Source organism: Staurois parvus, unplaced genomic scaffold, assembly GCF_062004578.1.
Source record: "Staurois parvus isolate SC_StPar_1 unplaced genomic scaffold, SC_StPar_1.0 ptg000131l, whole genome shotgun sequence".
NCBI lineage: Eukaryota > Metazoa > Chordata > Amphibia > Anura > Ranidae > Staurois > Staurois parvus.
In genome coordinates this window covers 9,367,516-9,392,030 of record NW_028317927.1, presented here as the reverse complement: position 1 = coordinate 9,392,030, position 24,515 = coordinate 9,367,516, and the positions used below count along the sequence as shown (strand labels likewise).

The 24,515-nt window shown below is 40.0% G+C and overlaps 1 protein-coding gene across 1 annotated transcript in view; it reads right to left on the bottom strand.

Annotated features, from left to right (window-relative positions):
- Window positions 1-5,129: 5,129 nt before the first annotated feature.
- Window positions 5,130-24,515, bottom strand: part of MED12L (mediator complex subunit 12L) — a 464,120-nt gene continuing 444,734 nt past the window's right edge. The window contains exons 35-38 of the mRNA XM_089672604.1: window positions 20,246-20,407; window positions 16,704-17,072; window positions 11,383-11,536; window positions 5,130-5,359 (exon numbers count right to left, since the gene is read on the bottom strand). Coding sequence (XP_089528730.1) covers window positions 5,130-5,359; window positions 11,383-11,536; window positions 16,704-17,072; window positions 20,246-20,407 — 915 coding nt within the window. The remainder of the gene's footprint in view (window positions 5,360-11,382; window positions 11,537-16,703; window positions 17,073-20,245; window positions 20,408-24,515) is intronic.

The following is a 24,515-nucleotide window of genomic DNA, read 5'->3' as shown; positions in this document are numbered from 1 at the left end:
TCTAGGTGTGCATTTTTGAAACAGGAGGTCTGTATAATTGTTTTTTAATAAGAGGGAAGACAGTAGAATCCCAGCTATATTGTCATTGATATCTGTTTTCTGATTGGAAAGATTTCCCCACTTCTTGTCCCAGTGACATTGGTTTTCAGAACAGGAATAGAGGGGAAATCTTTCCCAAATTAAACCCAGACAGACAAAAACTCTCCAGGTCTTCCCAAGTCAAAAATAGTTTGTTGGGAGATGCACTTGAAATTTTACCTATGTAAAAAAAACACAGCAAAACATCTGCTGTACATTAGCTTGTTTCAACCTTAGTGCCTTCGCACTCTATGGTGCAGCCTGGGTTTGTCCAGGCTGCAGTTGTTTGATGGCGTAACACATACATGCAACATCTTGGAAGTGTTCTTTCTTCTGTGATGCCACATATATGCAGCATGTGTTTATGCTGGGAACATGTTCATTCATACACCCTCAGCACAGAGACTGAGCTTTTACTAATAACTCCTGGTTTCAGAGTAATGATTGGGAGCTGCTGGGCTCCAGATTGCATGATAGCCAAAACAGTGTATTAGAATCCACACCTGTATTGTTCTCTTTTGTTACACATTGGGCTAGATTTACTAAAACTGGAGCATGCAAAAACTAGTGCAGCTCTGTAAGCCATGTACCGGGGTGGGCTCCCCAGGATGCAGTGAAGTCACGAACAAGGAAGGCAACCCCAACACCAGGTTTTGCCACAACAGAATTTTACTTAGATGTGGCAAATAAACACAACCACAAATGCTGGGAACAGGGGCGGACTGACCATTTGGAAACTAGGGCACTGCCCGAGGGCCCGGGGTCAGTAGGGGGCCCCATAAGATACCCCTGGTACCTTTTTCATAGGCTTTTTTGAGTTTGGGCAAGGACACAGAGGCCCCATGATCCCCTATTGCCCGGGGGCCCCATAAGTTGTCAGTCCGCCCCTGGCTGGGAACATACAATAAATTTATATACACCCAGCACAAAGGCTGAGACCCTTGTGCTGCACAGCACGGCGCCTTCTGATGGATGACGGTAGAAAGTGAAGTAATTTACCTGCTGGCGGGCACAACTAAGCTGCCACACCATACCTGTTATTACCCTAAAAGAGCAGGAATCAGTGTATGGGTGTACGGTATGGGCTAGCCTGCGGTGCAGCACAACAGCTTACAATTTTACACAAATCTACAGTATTCCCCCTCCCATAACTGGTTCTGTAGCACGTGCCTGAATATTCCTTCTGAGCAAAACACCAGTCTGGCTTGAGTTTGTGGGATTTTATCAGCTCTCCAATGTGAAATGTCACTTTAAGTTGTGGAGTCCTTCCAATGATCAGTAACAACACTTGTGGCCTGACACAAACAGAGACCTTAACTAACTAACTATAGGCCTGTCTCAGTCTCTGGAGGCGCCAACACTGAAATGAGGTGCGTGCACGATCTTACCGACCCGGGTCTGCCTTGCATCCGCTGGTGACTCAGAACAGAACAAATTTCTCTCCAACAAGCATGCAATCTCATCAGCCTTCCTGGCAGCGATCTTCCTTTCTCTGAACAGGATCAGCATCTTGAACACCATCAGCTTCACTAACTGCAGTTCTCACACCTGGATGCCAACGGATTCTCTGCTAACATGGCTCTTTTCCTTCACCATCATCAAAACATAGCTGCAGTCTCTCTTCCTGTTCACTGAGCTCCCATATGTAAAACCCCACCCCTTCCTGAATATAGAAATATCTATGCAGTCTGAGGCTGTGTTAGAAAAACAGTGACATCTTGTGGCTAAATCGCAGAATGTCAGTAAAACATTTCAAAACATTTAATTCATAATGAGAGCTGTTTCCCCATCTCACAGCTCTGCATAGAAACCAATAAGCTTCCAGTTTTTTTTTGTCAAAGCTTAATTGAACAAGCTGAAGTTAGAAGCTCATTGGCTACCATGCACAGCTGCACCAGATTTTGCACTCTCCAGTTTTAGTAAATCAACTCCATTGCATCTCTTTTTCCTCACTAAAGAAATCTGTGTTAACAAAATATATTGAAAAAGAAATTTGAAAAAAAAATTAGTTTGATCAGCTTTTAATCTATGCTTTGCTGTCCATACACTAGTGGAATTTCGTTCGAAAATTTTCATTTTCATAATGTTCATTTGATTTTCTAATCATTAGTGGGGTCAAACTGGCATTTGTTTTTGACTTCAGTGACAAGAAAATTCGAAAGAGCAGGATGGAAAAATGTTCTTTGTTTAACACCTTCCCGCCTGGCCTATAGCACATTGATGGCCGGGCGGGATATTCGCCATTGTGACTGGGCATCATATGACATCTTGTCAAAACGAGCGACCCACTCGGCCGCGGGGCCGAGCAGCGGCGCGTTCTGTCGCTCTGTGTCCACGGGACACAGCCGATGACATATCACTACACTGGCCCGTTGCCTGTGTCATGTGACCCCTGTGACCAATCACAGCAGATCACATGTCAATTGTATACAATGGATGGCTTCCTGTCATGCCATCCATTGTATACAATTATGTTGTTAGCTGTGACTGGTCAAGGCAGTCACATGATACAGACAGGGCCAATCACAGCCCATCTGTATCATGTGATCAGCTTTGCCCAATCACAGCTAATCACAACAAAAGACTGAATTAATCAGTTTTATTCAGTAACAATGATTGCAAATATCAATGAAATACATTGGTATTAGCAATCATAATGTGTTAAAAAAAAAAAGCCTGATCACTTGCCTAGAGTAGTTCAATGTTACTATGGTAACATTGTATTGCTTTGGTCACAGTGTGCTGAAAAATAAAATAGTAAAAAAGAAAATGTAATAAAAAATAAAAAAAAAATAGAAACATTTGAAAAAAAAATATGAATTCAATTATTATTATGATTTTCACCAATTAAATGTAGCAGAATACATTTTGACCTAAATTTATGAAGAAATGTTATTTATTTGCAAAATTTTATAACAACGCATTGAGGCAGTAATTGCTGCAAAAGGGGCCCAAACCAAGTACTGAGTACATATGCATGCTTATACTTTTCAGAGGTCTGATATTGTTCTATGTACAATCCTTGTTTTATTGATTGCATGTAATATTCTAATTTTCTCAGATTGTGGATTTGGGGTTTTCATGAGCTGTAAGCCATAATCATCACAATTATGACAAATCACGGCTTGAACTATCTTGCAGAAATTTCCTAGAGTATGGCCAGCATTGCTGTTAGAGTCAGTGTGTTTTAGGCAGCAGTGTTTAGGTTGGGTAATAAAAACAAAAAAAGCCAAATGTGGACTTTTGTTTCTTGGCCCTACTATGGGTATAAACAACAATAAATATACACATACGTAATATCCTCGTGCATGTCAGGAGTAGAATTTATTTTGGGTTGTTCTTTGATGGTCAATAATAATGAAAACATAAAAATATACAGCTTATGTTTAAAAATTATATATTTTCTATTATTTTGGAACAGTTTTCCTTTGATTGCAAAAAAAATCAGAAGATATTTATTAATATTTACCAGGAAATAAAGGCCCAATTTATCCTGAAAAAATAAGGGATAATGCACCTAGGGTGCCTCAACACTTTGGATACTTTTAAGGGGTGTTGTGTCTGAAAAAGAGTTGAGAAACACTGCTGTATATACTGTATATACATATTCAATTAAATATATTTTTGATATCTACCTTTGACAGATTTTGAATAAGGAGAGCTGTCAGACGGTGCCTAATTTATCAATGTATCTGAAGGAAGAATGGTTTCAGACAATCTTCATTGACCTGCAGCAACCACTGACATTGTCATTTTCCTTTTCCGACTCAGAATAAAATAAATAAATGTACTGATTTCTATAGGCAACACAAAATGTGAGGCCTGCATACACTTAGAACAGTCATTTTCAAACGGAGGAACCCTGAAAACAACTTTCAGGGTTTCTGGGAATTCTGCTAATAAATACTACATCTCACTGTACATTATTGTGAATAGTAAGTTGATATAGAATAAATAAAAGAAATAAGGGATGTGGCACAGCTGACATATTTGACACCCAACACACATATTTTCATTAATAAAAAAAACGAATGAAAAAAAAATAATAATAGTAAAGACCAGAAAAGACACACACACTGAAACGGTAGTATTCCCTCATATTGGTGGTTAGTGAAGGATACCCCTCTTAAATGTTTGGTCTGTGAAGTGCCTCCTCACATTGGTAGTCAGTGGAGGAGGGCTCCCTTATATTGGCATTTGGTGGGAACAGGACCACTTTACACTGATAGTCCATGGGAGAAGGGCCCCTGGTGGCCATTGATGCTCAGTGGAAAGACTAGTCCTCAGTGGTCAGCAGGAAGAACACTCCCTACATTGGTGGCCCCTTACGGATAACTAAATAGATCTCTGGTGTCCCTGGTTACTTATCTGCACATCAGAAGTGGCTAATTCCTCAAAGAACTCCTAGCAACCTTTGCAGGAGCCCTAGGGTTCCATGGAACCCTGTATGAAGAAAAAAGCTGACTTAGATACCTATAATGGCGGTCCAGCATTCTTTAAACTGCATCTTGTACCCTCATTCTGATAGGGCATTCCTTTGCAGAGAAATTCGGAGAGAATATCCAAGAATGAGCCTTAATTTATCATTTTTGAAACACACAGACAACTTTCATTCAAAAATGTCATGGATTCTCCTGGACATAAGGAAATCAGGAATTTATTAAAAACACACAGGTCAATACAATTAACTGAAAGAGAAAGTAAAAGAAAAGCACAAGACATATGTTAGCTATATAGGAACCCAGCACAGATGGATGGAACCCTTTTCAGACATATGAAAGAGATTAACAGACAACAGTATATAACTTCATGGAAGCCATAATAGCTAATTAGTTTAAGCTCTTTACATTGACATGTGTATAAACATGATTGGCATTCTCTGTGTTGCCTGTAATTCATCACTTACAAAAAAAGCACAATTCACAAGAAGGCATGTGTCATATCATCTACGTGTGGCCTGACCTCTTCATGGCAGAGGTTATCCTGGCAGCTATACGTCACTACATGATGAATACAGCAATGGTTAATACTGTGGGGCACTGTGCTGAAACTCACACGCATACCTGTTGAAGTGTCCTTGCCTGGATGTGTTGTCTGAGAAGCCTCTGCTGCTGTTGTTGTTGCTGCAATAGTTTTAGCTGTAGTAGTTGTTGCTGGGATGTGATTGCATGTAAGGAAGGGGACTGCATCACTGTGCCTGAGCGTTTCTGTAACATGTTGGACAAAGCTTGTTTTGTATTTGATGGAACAAATGTGCCCATTGGATCCAATCTGGTACCACCTAAGGAAGTATATAATAAATATGTTGAACAAACTGAAAGAGGTTTTTACAGATCTAAAATATTAGTGCTATGGTTAAAAGTGGTGAGTAGTATAAGGCCCCATTCAGGGGGTTGTGGTAACACACACATAGTATTGTTCATTTAACATGTGTTGTGTTAAGCAGCCAGATCATTTTTTTATCGGCTGTAAAAACTGCAATAAACTAAAACCAGACATGCAGCATTTTTTTCCAACACAGCACACCACAATTGCCTAAAACGTAATACAATTATCATAGCTAATTAGATTTGTTACTTTGTGCTAACGGGTTAATTTTGGTCTTTGCAGTACTGCAGATTGAAAAGCAAAGCATACTCGGGTAAACAATAGTATGACAATAAACAATTCATCCCTTAGGAAATGATATAATTGCTTACATGTTGAAAAGAACATGTGGTTTACATGCCTAACCCTGAACAGCATAAAATGTAACCTTTATTTGACACTTTGAGAAAATAAGGAATACACAAAAGGTGTAATGTGAAAGAGGTTATTAATGTGGTTGTAAAGGCTGAATTTTTTTTACCTTAGTGCATTCTATGCAGGAAGGTAAAAAACCTTCAGTGCGCAGCTCTCCCCTTAGCCCTCCCTAAAACTTACCTGAGCCAGATAACGATCCAGCACTATGCACTAGAGCCTCAACACTCCCTGATCTCTCTCTCCTCACTGACACAACATCAATCACAGCCAGTGAGGAGGGAGTGGGGGGCAGGGCAAAGCTGCGCTCTGTATCTATTATACATATACAAGACTGGCTCAGGAGTGAGCATGCATAAGTGCCCCCAAAGCAAGCAGTTTGCTCAGGGGACACTCGGTAGAGGGGAGGGTCCATTTATTAGCTGAAGGCAGGATAGGCTTCCCTGAAGAAATAGGTTTTCAGAGGTCGCCTAAAAGTGGGCAGAGTAGGCAATAGTCGTAAAGATTGGGATAGAGAGTTCCAGAGGATGGGGGAGGCTCTGGAGAAGTCCTGGAGACAAGCATGGGAGGAGGAGACAAGAGAGCTAGACAGCAGGAGGTCATGGGAGGAGCGGAGAGAACGGTTTGGGTGATATTTAGAGACAAGATTGGTGATGTAATTTGGGGCAGAGTTATAAATGGCTTTATATGTTATTGTTAATGTTTTGAATTTTATTCGTTGGGCAATGGGAAGCCAGTGGAGGGATTGGCAGAGAGGGATGGCAGATATGGAATGGTTAGTAAGGTGGATGAGTCTGGCAGCAGCATTCATGTTACACTGAAGAGGGGATAGCCTGCGATTAGGTAGGCCAGTAAAAAGGGAGTTACAATAGTCAAGGCAAGAAATGACAAGGGAGTGAATAAGTTTCTTAGTGGTTTCAGAGGTTATGAATGGGCTTATCTTGGAGATGTTGCGGAGGTGAAGTCTAAGAGTTTTGGACAGGGATTGTATTTGGGGCTGAAAGGACAGATAGGAGTCTACGATTACACTTAGTAGCCTGGCATGAGGGGAGGGACTGATGGTTGTATTATTGATCTTTATGAAGAAGTCAGGGGAGGGGGCACGGGCTGGAGGGTATAGTATAAGCTCAGTTTTAGAAAGATTTAGTTTGAAGAAGTGGAGCGACATCCATGCCAATATGTCACTTAGTAGGTTAGTAATGCGAGAGGAGACTGAAGGGGTGAGGAGCAGAAAGATAGATTTGTGTGTCATCAGCATAGAGATGGTACTTAAAGCCATGGTAGTTTATCAAATGACCAAGAGAGGAGGTGTAGATGAAGAAGAGAAGGGGTTCAAGGACAGAACCTTGAGGGACCCCTACAGAAAGAGGGAGTGGAGAGGAGGAGCCAGAGTTATAGGTAACACTGGAGGAGTGCTGCGATAGGTAGGAGGAGAACCAGGAGAGAACCAGCAGAGTCTCGGAGGCCAAGAGAGTGGAGTTTTTTGAAGAGGAGGGGATGGTCAACAGTATCAAAAGCTGCAAAGAGGTCAAGTAGTAAGAGTATAGAGTAGTGGCCATTGGTTTTAGCAGTTAGTAAATCATTAGTGAGTTTCAGTCGGGCAGTTTCAGTGGAGTGTAGTGAGCGAAAGCCAGACTGTAAAGGGTCAAGAAGGTTGTTGTCAGTGAGGTAGGAGCTCAGGCGATTGTAGACTAAGAGTTCTAAGAGTTTAGAGGTGAACGGGAGCAAGGAGATGGGACATGGGAGACTGAATATATATATATATATATATATATATATACAGTCATAGCCAAAAATATTGGCACCCCTGCATTTGTGTCAGATAATGTACCACTTCGCCCAAACAATTGTTGCAATTACAAATGTTTAGGCATTCTAATATTTATTTTTTGGAGCAAAAACTCCAAAAATGGACTGGACAAAATTACTGACACCTTCTCAAAATTGTAAGAAATAATTGTATTCCAAGTTTGTGATGCTCTTGTAATTTATAATTAAACTCACCTGTGTCAATTAACACATGCTGACAATATAGAAATCACACCCGCAACCAGTAAAATGGTGAGAAATTGACTCAACCTTGCTGTTGTGTGTCTCTCTGTGCCACATGTAGCATGCAGAAGAGAAAGAACAGATAAGAATTTTCTGAGGATTTGAAAACAAAAATCGTGGAAAAGCATGGACAATCTCAAGATTACAAGTTCATCTCCAGAGATTTTAATGTTCCTGTGTCCACTGTGCGCAACATTGTCAAGAAGTTTACATCCCATGGCACTGTAGCTAATCTCCCAGTACATCGATGAAAGAGAAAAATTTATCAAAGATTGCAATGAAGCATTGTTTGAATGGTGGATAAATAACCTTGCTCAACTTCCAGACAAATTCAAGCTGACCTTTAAGCACAGGGTTCAACTGTGTCAGCTTGCACTATACGTCACCATCTGAATGAACAGGGACGCTATGGTAGGAGAACCAGAAGGACCCCATTGCTGACACAGAAACATAAAACAGATTGGAGTTCGCCAAAACTTACCTAAGGAAGCCAACATCATTTATGAAGAATGTGCTATAGACAGATGAAACAAAATTACAGATGTTTGGTAAAGCCCATCTTTCTACTGTTTTCAGAAAAAGCAATGAGGCCTTTAAAGAAAATAATACAGTCCCAACAGTCAAGCATTGTGGAGGTTCCCTGATGTTTTTGCGGTTGCTTTGCTGCTTCAGGCACTGGATGTCTTGACCGTGTGCAGGGCATTGTGAAATCTGAAGACTACCAAAGAATTCTAGGGTGCAATGTAGGGCCCAGTGTAAAAAATGTGGGTCTCCTTCAGAGGTCATGGGTCTCAAAGGAGGACACTGATCCAAAGCACATATCAAAAAGCACCCAAAATGGTTTAAGACAAAGCGCTGGAGAGTACAAAACTGGCCAGCAATGAGTCCAGATCTAAATCCCATAGAGCACCTGTGGAGAGATCTCAAAACAGCAGATGGGAAAAAGAATGCTTCCAATCTGAGAGACTTGGAGCAGTTGGCAAAAGAAGAGTCCAAAATTCCAGTAGCGAGGTCTAAGAAACTCATTGATGGTTACAGGAAGCCATTGATTTCAGTTATTTTTTTCCAAGGGGTGTACTATCAAATATTAAATCAAGGGTGCCAATAATTTTGTCCAGCCCATGTTTGGGGTTTTGGGTGGAATGTGTCAGATTTAGCTTTTTGTTTCTCCACTTTTTTTATGTCATACCAATACAAACAAAATAAATAAACATGAGAATGCCTAAACAGTTGTAATGGCAACAATTTTCTGGGCAAAGTGGTGCATTATCCGACAGAAATGCAGGGGTACCAATACTTGGCCATGAATATATATATATATATATATATATATATATATATTAAAGACTTAGAGAGGCGGGGTGGAGGCTGCAGGGGGGCATGTCATCAGAGAAACAGCAGTACATTGATCTTCCCAGTGAAAAGCTGTGCATGCAGGTCAGCACAAGTATGGCATCTGGAGCACAGGAAGACTGTGCTTCCAAGTTGAATGCAAAAAAGAAAACTGACCACTCTGGAATTGATGTGCTTCCATGCCTAGTGTGGTCAGTTTTAAATAAGAACGCAGGAGCACCAGGTTTTCACACAAAGGAAGTAATGCAAAGAGAAGCAATCAAGACTAGCAGACTATTAGCATAGGTTTTAAAAGGTATTTACTTGAGAGATGAAATTATAATTTTACTACTTTACAAAACTCTGGTTTTGCCACATCTTGAGTATGCTGATCAGTTCTGGTCTTTAGTCAGCAGATTGGAAGCTAATAAGGGGATTGGAGGACCTCAGTTATGAGGATTGACTACAAGCATTAAACCTATTCTCCTTAGAGAAGAGACACTTAAAAGGAGATATGATCACAATATACACATACAGTATGTAAATTGTGATCCTAGCATAGGAAGAAAATGAGTTAGTCTCAGGTCACTTAAAGTGGAAGTTCAGGCAAAACCTAACTAAGGCTAAACCTACTCCAATTTTGTTTTTCTTGCAGGCTAGCTGGTAAGTGTGCTGAGAAATTTCTGTTGTTTGTAAACCTACTCCCACCCCCATTCTAAGGCTATTCTATCTAACCCTCTAAAAAAAGATCAGTATACTTACCTATTCTGAAGCCGCTCCAGTCTGGTCTGCAGCAGTGGCTTCTGTGTACAGGAGAGATCACTGAAAATGGTTGGAAATGCCTGGGAGATGACGTCACCCTTAGACTTACTATAGGGCATTTGTAGTCAACTGTCCCTCCTCTACACAGAAACCTCTGCTGACAGCTGATCCTGAGACCGGACCAGAGGGGCTTCAGAATAGGTGAGTATACAGATCTTTTTTTTTCACAGGGTTAGATAGAATAGGCTTAGAATGGGGATAGGAGTAGATTTAGCCTTAGTTAGGTTTTACCGGAACTTCCACTTTAAGAAGGCACAAGGCCACTCGATGAAGTTGGACGAGAAGTGTTTTAACCTTAAACTGCATAAGGGGTTCTTTTCTGTTACAGTAGTAAGGATGTTGAACTCCCTTCTACAAGTGGTGTCAATGGGGAGTGTCGATAAGTTCAAAAACATTTTAGATGGGCATCTTAGTGAACGCAATATATAAAGAAATGGGAAATGGTATTGACATAAACACACACGCACACAATTTGAACTTGGATGGATAGGCATATTTATTTAAATCTTACTAACTATGTAACTATTAGGTTGATTGACTAAAAGCAAACAGACTGTGCACTTTAAAAGTGCAGTTGCACTCTGCAAGGGCATTTGCTCCAGAGCTTAGTAAATGAGTGGGAGCTCTGCTGGCTTCCATCATCCAATCATGTGCAAACAAAAATGCTGTTTTGTTTTATTTTCCTTGTATGTGATTGGGTATTCTTTGCAAAGTGACGTTTCACCTCATTTACAAAATGCCCTTGCAAAGTGAAGCTGCACTTGCACAATTTATTTCTCTTTAATAAATAAACCCCTATGTAATGGGATACTTTTTCATATAAGTACATGGTACCACAGACACATATCAGGAATATGAAATGTTGGAGTAACACACACTTTAAATCCATACATAAGCAAAACATACAGTACATAAACAGCAAATAATACAAAAGTGTATTGATGTACAAGATGATGGAAGACTAAGATGAAAAGCACATCTTGGCCAAAAGATGGCCACAAAAATGGTAATTCTGTTTTGTTTTGGCTTTCCATGTATTGGTAGAGTGTGGTCTCTTTCTTACCCAGTCCTTCTCTTGCGCTATAACTTCACAAGCATCACCGCCTGCTGGTAAGACCAGGCATTTCAATAGCACCATAAAATAGAACAATTTTGCAGCAGAAAAGCAGCAAAACATGAGTTATTTACAGAGGTATAATGAAAAGTGAGTCTTACTTTGCATAACTACAGAAGGGTTCTTAAGCAAAAGAAATTTCCATTTCTTCTCACAATACCCCATCACTTAACAGAAGAAATGTAGTATGAATAAGTACATACAATTATCTGGCTAGGGTACTGTATTATGAATACAATTCATACCTGTTGTAAGTACTTGATTCTGCAGATAAAAGTTTGGCTGCTGTTGTCCCACAATGTTGTAACTCCAGGTAGTAGTAGGATTGTGGTTTATCATTTGAGATGATAAAGGAGAATAATTAGGCGGCACTCGGTATACAGTATTCTGAGGATATTCCTAAGAAAGAATAATTATAATTATATATTCAAGAGACCCTGACACCACCTGGTGCATAAAATGCAGGTATAAGTACAGAACAAGCAAGGATTTTGAATGCTTAATTGATTTAGTTCTCATTTCCAATAGTAAACTTTTTTACATGCAATGTGCTCTTGAAATTGCTAACAAATTTGAGTACTCCAGGAAGAGTGAGTTCCCTAGCACAGATCCCACCCCCACCCCTCCCTCTTTGCATGTCATATGTCCTCTCGTCTTCTGGTAATGTCTATCTACTGTCTGTGCTGGCCAAGCTCCATCAATCCTCCCTTCACCCCTGCATCTTTTATGTAGCAGCCAAGGGAGAAATGTAGAGAAATATTATAAAGTGTCACTTCAATGACAGCTCTGAGTCTGCTGGGGCTGCTGACATTGCAAGACGGAGGCTCCCAGGAGTAGTCTTGGGCGTTTTGGATGTCTACACAAGCAAGGTTTTTACAGGTAGATATGACCATTTTCTTTCAAAACGAATCAATTTTTGCTTGCGAATTAGATTTTTTGGAAATTCAGATGTATATTAATCTCTGAATGGACATAAATGTCAAAAATCCCCAAAAAGTTATAACAAAATGAACGAATGCATTAAAATAATTCGTATGACATCACATGATGCGAAAGTAGTTCGAACCCATGGGAAATAAATTCAATTTTCTAATTAATTCGATAATTCGGATTCAAGTAAATTTGTGATTTAAATTGAATTTGCAACTGTCACAATCAGTCAATTCAGTTTCATAGCCTAATGCAATTCTTAGGTTTGAAAAATGTGGGGCTGCTGGATTTTGCATTATTTATTCTGTTGCATCCGAAAATATTGAAGCCTTCTGAATAGTTTCGATTAATGAATATCGAATCCACCCAAATTCTATAGCAATCGTCTGAAAAAAAAACTGCAACATTTTTCAAATCCACCTGGACCAATTAATATAGAAATGAATGCCGAATATAACAAAATGAATTTTAAAAATGATTCGGTTCAACATGACGAATATGACAAAACAAAATTTGTCAATAAACAAGTGCATTTCAAACAAAACGAAAATTTCCGGCATGCATATGTTTATTTACAGGTAAATAACATACATAAAGTATGTTGAATGCACATATATTCTTATGATAATATTTTTGTTTAAATAAATAGCATGGCTCTTTAACCCTTGCAACCTGTGTAACATATATGTGTAGGCATTGATGCCCATTCACCATACATATGACTTGCTGTCCAGTTGTTTTTTCTGTACTGAGAACGCGCTCACTGCATACTCCCAGCACAGAGACGGGGCCATGAAAGATAGCTTTTGGTGACTGTTAATGATCTCTAGGTAGCGGGACCAGCTCCTGTTAATGTAACCACTGTGAAAATATGATTCCTCATACCCTCTGTAGTTGCAACCAGAGAGCCCACATATAGTATTGAGATAACCACCAAGGTAAGTATGGTTAGAGGCTTCCAAGCTTAGTGACCAAACCAGGGCTATGGCTCTGTGTAGGGCACTCTGAAGAAGGGGGAAGATGGAAACCCAGGTCCAACTGGTTTAAAACCAAAATTTAAAGGAAAAAAAATAGCTATGTTCAATATTTATGCAAAACTCTAAGTTTTTTTTACTTCAATTGATTAACCCTGTTAACTTTCATGACTCTTAGGAATTACCTAATTTTCTCTGTTTCATAAATTCTATTGTAACACCTATATTAAGACATTATGCTATTTTCATTATGTTATTGTTTTATCTCAAGATGTTTCTTTTTCTTTTTCTGTTTTGTCTCTGAAAAACCAAATAAAAACTTAAATGTGAAAAAAAAAAAAGAAGGGGGACGGAAGTCATCAGAAACAGCCTGAAGAGACAGGAGCCTTGCACTTTTTGTGCCCCACGGCGTGTACCTGCATGCTGCTATTCCCTTCTATTCTCTTTTGCAGAAATAAAACTATGCTTCTATTTTCCTGAACTCCCTGTTGTAGAAATGGAACTATTAAAAATACTGTGGGGTAATCCAGTGATTAACTACTTTTTAATGCATGTTATCCTTTACGTTACCTGAAGTTTATGGCGTCTGGAGGATTTCTTGTTAAGAGAAACCTCTATCTGTTTCTTATTTAAACTGCTTGATTTCATTATTAGTCTAGGGAAAAACATTTGTGGGCTTTTTCATTCCTTACTGATCTCCACTTTCACCTCTAGCCTAAGGAATAAGAGAAGTCTGTGTGGTTATATGGCGGGGAGAGACAGTGGAAGGGGTTGTAATTTAATACATGTGTCAGTTTTAGATCTTACAGTCTATTTGGCATCTGACTGATTCTCACCAAATGCACATGTATGAACATTACAAAAAATGTACTCAGCTATTTCACAACTGCTTTTCATTTGAATGTTCTGTAACTTCAGCAGTGTTAGCATGAAGTGTAAATGAACACACCTTTTATGTGTAGCTAAAACGACATCAACTAGTACATACTCAACTACACAGAAAGAACAAACTCTGAGTTAATGAAGATTCCACTGTTCATAGAACATCCATCTGAACAGTGTCTAAAACAGACTGCTCTAATTTACTTAATTACAGCAAAGTGCTAATTTGTGCAGTACTGTACTAACATTCAGTGAGAATACAGCTTGTGCTTGTCTATCTTATTTAAAAGGTCAGTCCTCCTAATCTCGAGGGTCAGTCCTCCCAATCTAAAAGTGGTTCTAAAGGCTTAATGACACAGGAGAAGAATGTAACCAGCACCAGGTTCTCCAATATGGGTCCAAAGCTTTAAAGTGGTTCTAAAGGCTCAAAATTTTTTACCTTCATGTATTCTATGCATGAAGGTAAAAAACCTTCTGTGTACAGCAGTGCCCCACCTGAGCCCTATCGCGATCCATCAATGTGCACAACGGCCTCGGCTCTCCAGGGTCTCTTCCTCCTCATTGGCTAAGACAGCAAGCAGGAGCCATTGGCTCGCCCTGCTGTCAATCACAGCCAGTCAGTCAACGAGGAGAGAGAGGGGGCAGGGCCAAGCCACGGCTCTCTGTGAATGGACACACAGCTGCTTGCTATGGGGGCACATGATGGAAAGGAGGAGCCAGGAGAGCCTGCGGGGGAACCAAGATGGGAGAATCCAGGCTGTTCTGTGCAAAACCACCACACAGAGCAGGTAAGTATAGACATGTTTGTTGTTTTACAAAAAAAACCTTTTAATATTGCTTTAATATCTTTTAGAGCTGGTTCACAGCAGATGCAGTCCCAGTGCATTTTTTCTGTATCAAAAATGCATGTACAGTGTTTTCTTTGTATTCCAATAGCCCTAGTTCACACCAGCAATCAGTTCCAGTCAGTTTCTAGAGCATAAAAAATTGTAGAACATGCTGCATTTTTTCAGCACAGAACTGTACTGGAACACAGCAAAATGCATAAAAAATGCACCGTGTGTGGTATGAGCTGTAATAAAAAACACATCACTACTTTTTTGTGCTGTGAACTGGCCCTTGTGCGAGGGAATTCCCCACTGACAGCAGGGATGATTCATGGTTGTTAGGGCACCAGCAGGTGCCCGCTCCTTAACAACAATGCAAAAACTGATGCAAACACGGACATTGTCTGTTTACATTCGCCTACCTCCATTCAGGTCCATCTAAACAGAACAGGATGAAGACTTGTTTAAGATAAAGGACCTGAAGGGATGCAGGTGTAAACAGATGATCAGCTGTTTATATCTGTTTGCCCATAGAAATGCATTGCTGTTCATTTTCCAATGGATGGATAAAAAACAGACAGATGGAAAGGCCGCGTGAAAGGGGCCTAACATTATATGTACTGTCCAAAGCAAACAAACAAACATTAAGAATCACCTTTGGCCCCATACACATAGGATGCACACAGGAACATTGGAATCCAGTGGAGGAAAAACCAGCATTAAACGTGCCCCATTTTGGCACATCAAGCTCTTGGCCGTGCATTCATTCCATTGGCTAGAATATTCATTTATTCTGGTCATTGGAATAAATGCTCAATCGTTTGATGCTCCTAGAGCTAAAGCATGTTTATGTGTATGAAGTGTTTTTTGATGCTGGAACCCTACTGAATGCACTAGCCCTGGGTTTATTTTCTATCTCTAAACGCCTGTGTGCATGGCTCCTTAACAACCAATGCAAAAACTGATGCAAATACGGACATTGTCTGCTTACATCTGTTTACCTCCATTCTAAAAGCCTGTGTGCATGGACACATAGGCTAGCATTGAGGGGTGTTTTGAGAATGCTGGTAACGTTAGCTGTGTAAAGTCACGTTAAAAATGCAAGTTTTTTAGTGTTTTTGCATTAGCGTTTAAAAGCGTTTTGCCCCATTTAGTGGTGTTTTCCCGCATTTTTCCACGTTTGCATTTTTTTAGCTTTTTTCAACCCCTAAAAATATAATTTTTTGGGTCCAAAAATGCCCATTTGCAGGGTTTTACTATGTTTTGCTGCATTTTTCAGAGTTAGAGCATTTTTACAGCTAAAAAAACTCCTCTAGAAACCCACTAATCCTGGGTTGTTTTTTTTTGCCATCCAAAAAATGTCCCTGCCAGAAAACGTTGATTATAGTCTATGTGTGCATGGACACATAGGATAATATGCTGGGGGGTTTACTGGGTGTGGAAAAAAACGTCAAAAGCCAAAAACAGCAGCTGTAAAACGTCCTGTGTGCATGAAGCCTTTCATTTGCAAATATCAGCTTGTAAAAATGAGAGCTGGAATGATACAATTTGTTACATTACAGTCTTTTCAATATTGCTACACTGTAGTAACAGGGTGTAGGTTTTCAGCTTGCCATTTGAAGCTTGCTATTCTCACACTAACACAAAGGAAAAAGAGACATTTGTACCTGGGAAATGTTACAATCAAGGTGGCTTTTCTTATTAATAGCACTAATACATTACAGTTAATGTATCGGTCTCTGCAGCCCTACACCTGGCACAGACTATTCGATACCAACTGATATCAAAGGGAAAGCAGCATTCTCAAGAATGGCTGCCACCCTGGTGAACTTCTCTTCAAAGGACATGAAAAAGGCATTTAATTAAGTAAACAGTGACAAAAATAACTGTGGTCAGCACAGCAAGAGTCCTGCAAGCAATTAGATGCACACAAGGAATTAAACAATAACATACGTCTGTTCGTGGGTTGGACTTGGTTTTGCGCTTTCTGCTTTTGGACTTTTTTTCTTCATCAGTTACTAATTTGCCAGGATCAGATAAATCTGTTGTTTTTCCTTCTGGGTCTGCATACACCGAAGTGCTGGGTTCATCTTCTTCTTCCTCTTCTTCTGGAGGAAGCGGCAATGGCTCCAGGTAATAACTAGGAGGTTTGGGCTTTGGATGTGTGTGGTTGAGAAGAAGGTGATGTTGTTCCTCATATTTGATTGCTTTTCTGTCCACACGAACAGTGCCAAACCAGGCCCATGAGAGAGGAGCTGGGTTCTTGTGACCTTCAAATAGGTCCCAAGGAGATACCTTTTGTTTGGTTGAAACTTGAAGGCCCTGCAGAACAATACAAAAATGGCATGCTGTAAAATGTTTTAACATTTGGCTTGTATTTGTTAAAGCTGGTTTTCTGACACATATACATATATGAAATAAAGTTATGTATCCATTAAAAATGTATTGCATCTATTTTACATAGGAATAGCAAACATATCTCAGTCGGTCTTGCTATTAGGTTTTGTAAAATCTTTGCACAGCAACATCAAGAATGGGAGGGGTTGATATCTAGGCCAATCAAACTTTATTGCTTTGTATAGTACTGCCAGCCTATTACAGGGCTGTATTACTTAACCAAAGTTGTCCGGGGCCTTGCTGTGCTGTCTGGCAGAGGTGACTAGATCAAAGTATTACAAATCCTCTGGCAGGCAAAACAGATCTGTATTGTAGCCAGATTCCAGCTTTAAACCTTAGGAGATAGCGGAGTGAGTGATACCATTTTATTGGTTGAGTAGATTAAAACTGAAAGTTTTTTTGGACAACTCAAGTCAGTTGGAATTTACTAAAGTTGGTGCAGCTGTGCTTTGTAGCCAATCAGCTTTCAACTTCAGTTTGTTCAGTTAAGCTTTGGCAATATAACCTGGAAGCTGATTGGTTTCTATGCAGAGTTGTTCCAGATTTCACACTCTCCAGTATTAGTAAATAACCCCCTGTGTTGCAGACATGTTGTAACACACTATTGTGTATTTATTCTCCAGAAGACCTGAAAAGTTCTGTCAGCTTGCACACATTTTAGCTTGAGTCTTGGTGCAAACGAGCTCTGGATCTACCAATAAAAGGTGTTATTTACTATTATTATTGTATATATAGACACAGATTTTATGTTAGTCTTGTAGGCAAGGGTTAAAATTCCTGCCAGTTTATTATTTTTTTGTCTACATATCATTGGGGAACTTTCAACAACAAACTAACGAAGTTAGGGGAAATCTCCCAAACTGAGGGAAATCTCCCTCTCAGACAGTCGTCCCCAGAACAGATCTCCTCACTGAAACATTTCTCTACATGTCTTGTTTTGGGGACAACTTCAGCATTTTGGATTTCCCTTAAGTTTCTTTCTCAATGACAATGGTCAGCATTACAATGAGAGGGGTAAATCTCCCCAATAGGGTCACAGAAAGCAATACAAACTTGATAGATGGTCTAATCATTCCCCTATCTACCATTAACCAAAATAGCTACATAGTTATGTGGTTGGTAAGGTTGAATAAGACACCTATATTTGTGTGTGTGTGTGTGTTGATTCCCATATCCCTGTCTATTGTGTTCACTGAGAAACTTTTACTATGCTCTCAGCTGGTAGCACTAACTATGGAAGGGACTTCCACAATTTTACTGTTGTGACAATAGGGATCCCTAATGGATATAAAAATACATTTTTTTGTAGTCTAACTTCATGGTGTGGTCACGTCTCCTTCAGAGTTTCTAGATTGAAGAGTGTATGTCCAATGTTGTGTTACCATTGATAAATTTGTACAATGCTGGCATACCCATATTAAGTGCCTCTTCTTCAAGGAGAATATGTTTAAATTATGTAATCTCTCCTCATAAATTAGGTCCTCCACCCTTCTTAGTAATAGTGTTGCCCCTCTCTGAACTCTTCTTGTATGGTCTACAAGGACCCCCAAATCTCTTTCCTTCCCTGATTCCCACCTTCTGATGGGTATCCTATATATATATTTTTTTTGGCACTCAAGTGGATAAGTTTACAAATTTCAGTACTCAACCTCATCTGCAATATAGCTAATTGTTTTAATTTTTCTCACCTTTATACCATTTATAAACAGAATTGGTCACTGGACCCTGGGGCACTCTGCTCACTACCTTAGACCATTCAGAAAATGTATTATTACTCTCTTGATATATTGGACAGGTTTTGCCTAGAGATATACTTTAACAAAATTTGTACCTTTGACTAGAAGTCAAATAGAGCTAAATGGTAGTCAGAGATGTATTTTACTCCCTGCTGCTGGACTACTTCTTGCTACTGTAAAGTAATCCTTTTCTTTAGAGCAGGGGTCTCCAAACTATGGCCTTCCAGGTGTTGAGGAACTGCAAGTCCCATGAGGCCTTGCAAGATGATGATAGGCACATGCAAGACTCCCAGAGGCAGAGGCATGATGGGACTTGTAGTACTTCAACAGCTGGAGGGCCATAGTTTGGAGACCACTGCTTTAGAGAAACCATCAAGCTGCCATTGCTAACTTCCCAATCTGCAATTGAAAGATATGTTAACCTTTTGTTTTTAATACTTTGAGTCACTAACCAAGAATACGTAGTGCTATTGACTTTGGCATGCATACTTTTTTCAAGTTAGTTACTCAGACAGTATTGAAGCCACAAGGTAGGCATCATAACAAGGCAACTTGTATTTTTCTGATTTCAGCCAGCAATGACACCCTTTTGCTAAAGGTTTACTTTCAACAGTCTCATATCATAACTGACAGGAAGATATACAGTACATACTGTACATACAAACATCAGAGGGATGTGGCTTAAATCTAAACTTCATTTGTGCCTAGATTAGGGACATTAAAGTATGTACACATTCCTAAATGATGTAAAAGACCTTTAAAATAAGCCATCAAGGACCTCTCTAGCTGCTTGAATTGTGAAGTTATTCTTTTTCAATATCCCCAAAGAATACAAAAGGGTTGATTTACTATTGGCAGGTAAGCTATTCATTTTGCAAGGGAATTTGCCCAAGAATGCCTATAGCTACAGAGGTGAATGAGAGCTTGTATGAAAGTACTTTTAATGCATGTTCAGAACACATAAATACTTTAGTATGCAAAGTCTGAGCAGGTTAACTTCTAAAGCAGCACGGTTGACCTCAAAATCTTGTACAACAGACTACAGGTGGTAAAACAACACAAGGACACATTAGGTTACTTGAATTATCCTAATATTGCTTTAAGTTCTTGAATACACTCATATTTTTCCATTTGTTCAATGATAACACAAATTAATTAGCAGGGAGGTTTGCGGGTCTCTTTTCTTTGACCTGATGACTGAATCTTTGGCCCTGTGCAGGATCTAACATGCCATAGACAAGAACATTCTGTACAACATGTTATATACAGAAAAATGGCTGCCCTGGTTTCAAAGAAGTGACCATAGAAAAAGACATGGATTATGCTCTGTAATTACACAAAACTAGTCAATATTTATTTTACCTGTTTCTTATCAATAGAGTCAAACCCTGCAATTTTGTTGCCTTTTGTGTCAATCAGAGACCCCATGGGCTCACAGGTAATGACATCACAAGTCTGTTTTGGCAAAGGCAGAAGCTGGCGGACTTTATCAATACTCTCTGATCGCTTATCACCTAGTTCTTTCTGGGAATAAAAGAAAAGCAGCAAAAGAACAAAGGATTACAATGTTTTATTATCAACCAAATACATATTATATTCTAGAAAGAAAACTCCCAACCATAGTTTGATAGTCAATACTAAAACAACTTTTAATATTAACGACTATTCAAACTCTCAAAAAAATTCTTTTAGTGATAAACAATACACATAAAAGCTGTTGTATATACAGCAGATTTTGTTTGGTGAGGTCATAATGGAGGATGAAACAGTTGCACACTAGGAATGAGCTTCAAGTTTGGGTCGACCTTGAGTTTGACACAAGCTAATCACTGCATACTGAATTACCAGATTTGACCGGTTTGTCCAACTGAACCCCCAAATTCTGCAGCCAGAAGCTATTCATTTAGTGACGGTGTCAGTTTCCAGTCAGGACCAACCCCCTTCCCCTGTCATTGGTTGCTAGGCTGCTTGCACCATAACAACCAGTGGCGCTGTGCAGCTCTGGTCACCTGTGTTTTAGCAAGCAAAGATGCTGTGTGATCTGCAAGCATCATTGGTTGCTAGGATGTAGGTGGCCACACAACATCCTTGGTTGCTAGGATGCAGGTGGCTGTTAGCATCATAGCAACCAAGGATCCTGATGCCAGCTAGCTTGTTTCAAATTGTAAACAAGTCAGTGGGCAGCCATGGTGACATTGATGACCATATCTGGGCAATGATTTCAGCCAGCATCCCTACCATCCTTGTTTACACTCAGCTTTCAGCTAGGGAAATGTCATTTGCAGCGAGTGTATAAGCAGGAGCAGACCATTGGCGTGTTTGTATTGGTAGATCATCAGGGACCCATTCATTGTGAGTATTGCTGGATCTATATCACTCAACGACATGACTGACATTGGATCTACCTCATGGAACATTACTTCTGTATTTTTTTAAATAAAGGAATATTTGTAAGGTTTCGGATTTTATTTACAGTTCACGTTTTTTTGTAAATGAGTGATAAGGGGTAGTAATTACTCAATTACTCAATCACATGGGGAGGGGGCAGATATTTGGAGACCCTCCATATTCCAGATTCTAATAAGTCCATCCCGTCAGACCCATTGGTCTTGGGATGTGGGGATGAGGTTCTGGTTACCATCAACATGGGGACATGGTGTCCTACTGTTATGGAGTCCCCCTGGCAAGGAACCCTCCCTATGTTAAGAGCATGTGGTCTGGGTATGGCTCAGGAGCGGGTTGAGGAAGAGTGTATGCTCCTATTATGGATACGGGTTGGATTTGGGGATGAGGGTCTGGTATGGATTTTGAGGGTGGAAACCTTGCTTGCACTTTATTATTTTTAGTTTTTTTTCCTGGGTTTCCTCCTCAAAATTAATACCAGACCCTCATTAAAAATAAATGTCTATTAATATAATGTATGGATTTTTGGGGGGACCACATGCAGTTTTTTTGTTTTTTTTATCTATACCAGACCCTCAAGAAGGATAATAATCTGGTATGGATGTTGAAATGAATAAGGAATTCCCCAACTACTCTGTTCCCCACACACACACACACTTCTCCTTCCCCTTATTTTTTCTAGTGCCAATCTCAGCTGGAAACTGGCAAGGTTGGTGATTGAGGCTGGGCTGAGTCTTCCATTTCTGTCATGTTAGGCCTTGTTCACATCTAGAGATTTGGGATCATGGGCGGAATTGCTGTTATATGTCTGTAATATGCCTGCAGTCTCTGACTATCTCCTGTAGTATGCCTTCAGTCTCTGACCATCTCCTGTAGTATGTCTGCAGTCTCTGACCATCTCCTGTAGTATATCTGCAGTCTCTGATCATCTTCTGTATTATCTCTGCAGTCTCTGACCATTTCCTGAAGTATGCCAGCAGTATCTGACCATCTCCTGTAGTGTGCCTGCAGTCTGGCCATTTCCCATAGTAAGTCTGCAGTCTCTGAACTTCTGTAGTATGTCTGTATTGCCTGGCTATCTTCTGTAGTATGTCTGCAGTCTCTAACCATCTCCTGTAGTATGCCTGCACTCTCTCTTACCCTCTCCTGTTGTATGTCTACACTCTCTGGCCATCTCCTGTAGTGTGTGTGCAGTCTCTGATCATCTCTAGTGTGTCTGCAGTCTCCAATCATCTCCTTTACTATGTCTGCAGTCTCTGACCATTTCCTGTAGTATATCTGCAGTCTCTGATCATCTCCTGTAGTATGTCTACAGTATCTGACTATCTGTAGTAGGTTTGCAGTCTCTGACCTCAGTACTACTTCTCCTGTTCTGTATGATGGGTGTAATTCTCAGTACCTGTTCTTATTCTGTATGTATGGGCTCTGCACAGTACCACTTCTCCCAGAATTCATGCACACAGCCACAAAAAATGCAGCTTTTTTTATCAGCTGTGTCAAGGCTTAGACAACTGTCTCTAACTGCAGGTAACTGCTTTGTTTGTGACTGCATGCGAACAGTGGAGACCGCTGTCAGCCTGTCATTTGTTTAAATGGGCTAAGCAACCACTGCTATTCCCCAGCCATTCCAGCCGCAAGAAGCCGCTGATTCTAGCCATTGGAATCCAGTTGGTGCATCTAAATGGCTGCGTGAAGGAGGCCTTAGTTTGAATGGGTTATAAATAGCCTACCATAATGTAGTGGCCTTTGCAATGCTAAGATAAAGTTGCGCAGTAAGGATGGCTTGGTTATTATAATGTTTTAGGCTGTGTTCACACATACTGCAGTGACCTATGTTTTACTGCATTGAATGAACATAGGTCTCTGCTATGACACAAAGAAAACAATTATTTTCTATGTGCCCTGTTTACAGTGCAACACAGCCTGGAGGTACGGTGCAGTGAGCTGTGCTGCATTTTATCACAGTGCACAGGAAGGTGCCACATGTCACCACACAGCAGCGCAATGTACCCTCTTGCTGTGCTGTGACATGAATGAAGTACACTTTTTAAACTTCATAGTTACATAGTTAGTCTGGCTGAAAAAAGACAAAAGTCCATCCAGTTCAACCATAGAAAAAAAAAAGTTTTAATCCTATACCCACAGTTTATCCAGAAGAAGGCAAAAAAAACAGTAAAGCATAATCCAATTTTCTCCTGCTGGGAAAAAAATTCATTCCTGATCCCCCGAGAGGCAATCGGATATTCCCTGGATCAACTTTACCTATAAATTTTAGTATCCAGTTATATTCTGTGTATCCAAGAAATAATCCAGGCCTTTTTTGAAGCAATCCACGGAGCTGGCCAGAACCAACTCTTGAGGGAGTCTATTCCACATTTTCACAGCTCTCACTGTGAAGAAACCTATCCGTGTTGGAGATTAAATTTCTTTTCCTCCAGACGTAAAGAGTGCCCCCTTGTCCTCTGTGATGACCTCAGGCTGAATAACTCTACACCGAGTTCACTATATGAACCACTGATGTACTTATACATGTTGATCATATCCCCCCTTAATCTCCTCTTATCAAGAGAGAATAAATTCAGTTCCTCTAATCTTTCCTCATAGCTGAGCTCCTCCATGCCTCGTATCAGTTTGGTTGCCCTTCTCTGTACTTTCTCAAGTTCCCCAATGTTCTTTTTTGTGAATTGGTGCCCAAAATTGAACTGCATATTCCAGATGAGGTCTTACTAATGATTTGTACAGGGGTAAAATGATATCTCTCTCTCTGGAGTCTATACCTCTTTTAATACAAGAGAGGATTTTGCTTGCTTAAGAAACCACAGCTTGGCATTGCATGCCATTATTAAGCTTGTGATCTACCAGAACTCCCAGATCCTTCTCCACCATTGATTCCTCCAGTTGTACTCCCCCTAGTATGTATGATGCATGCATATTCTTAGCTCCCAAGTGCATAACCTTACATTTATCAACATTAAATCTCATTTGCCACATAGTTGCCCAATTAAACAGTGCATTGAGGTCGGCTTGTAAGTTGGAGACATCCTGTAAGGGCGTTATCTCACTGCACAGCTTGGTGTCATCTGCAAAGACTGAAATGGGATTTTAAATCCCAGACCCTATATCATTTATAAATATATTAAAAAGTAAGGGTCACACAAAAAAAAGGAATAAAAAAGGAACTGAGTGATGCACTGAAGCACATCATACCGTCCAGCCCTTAGTGTGCCAG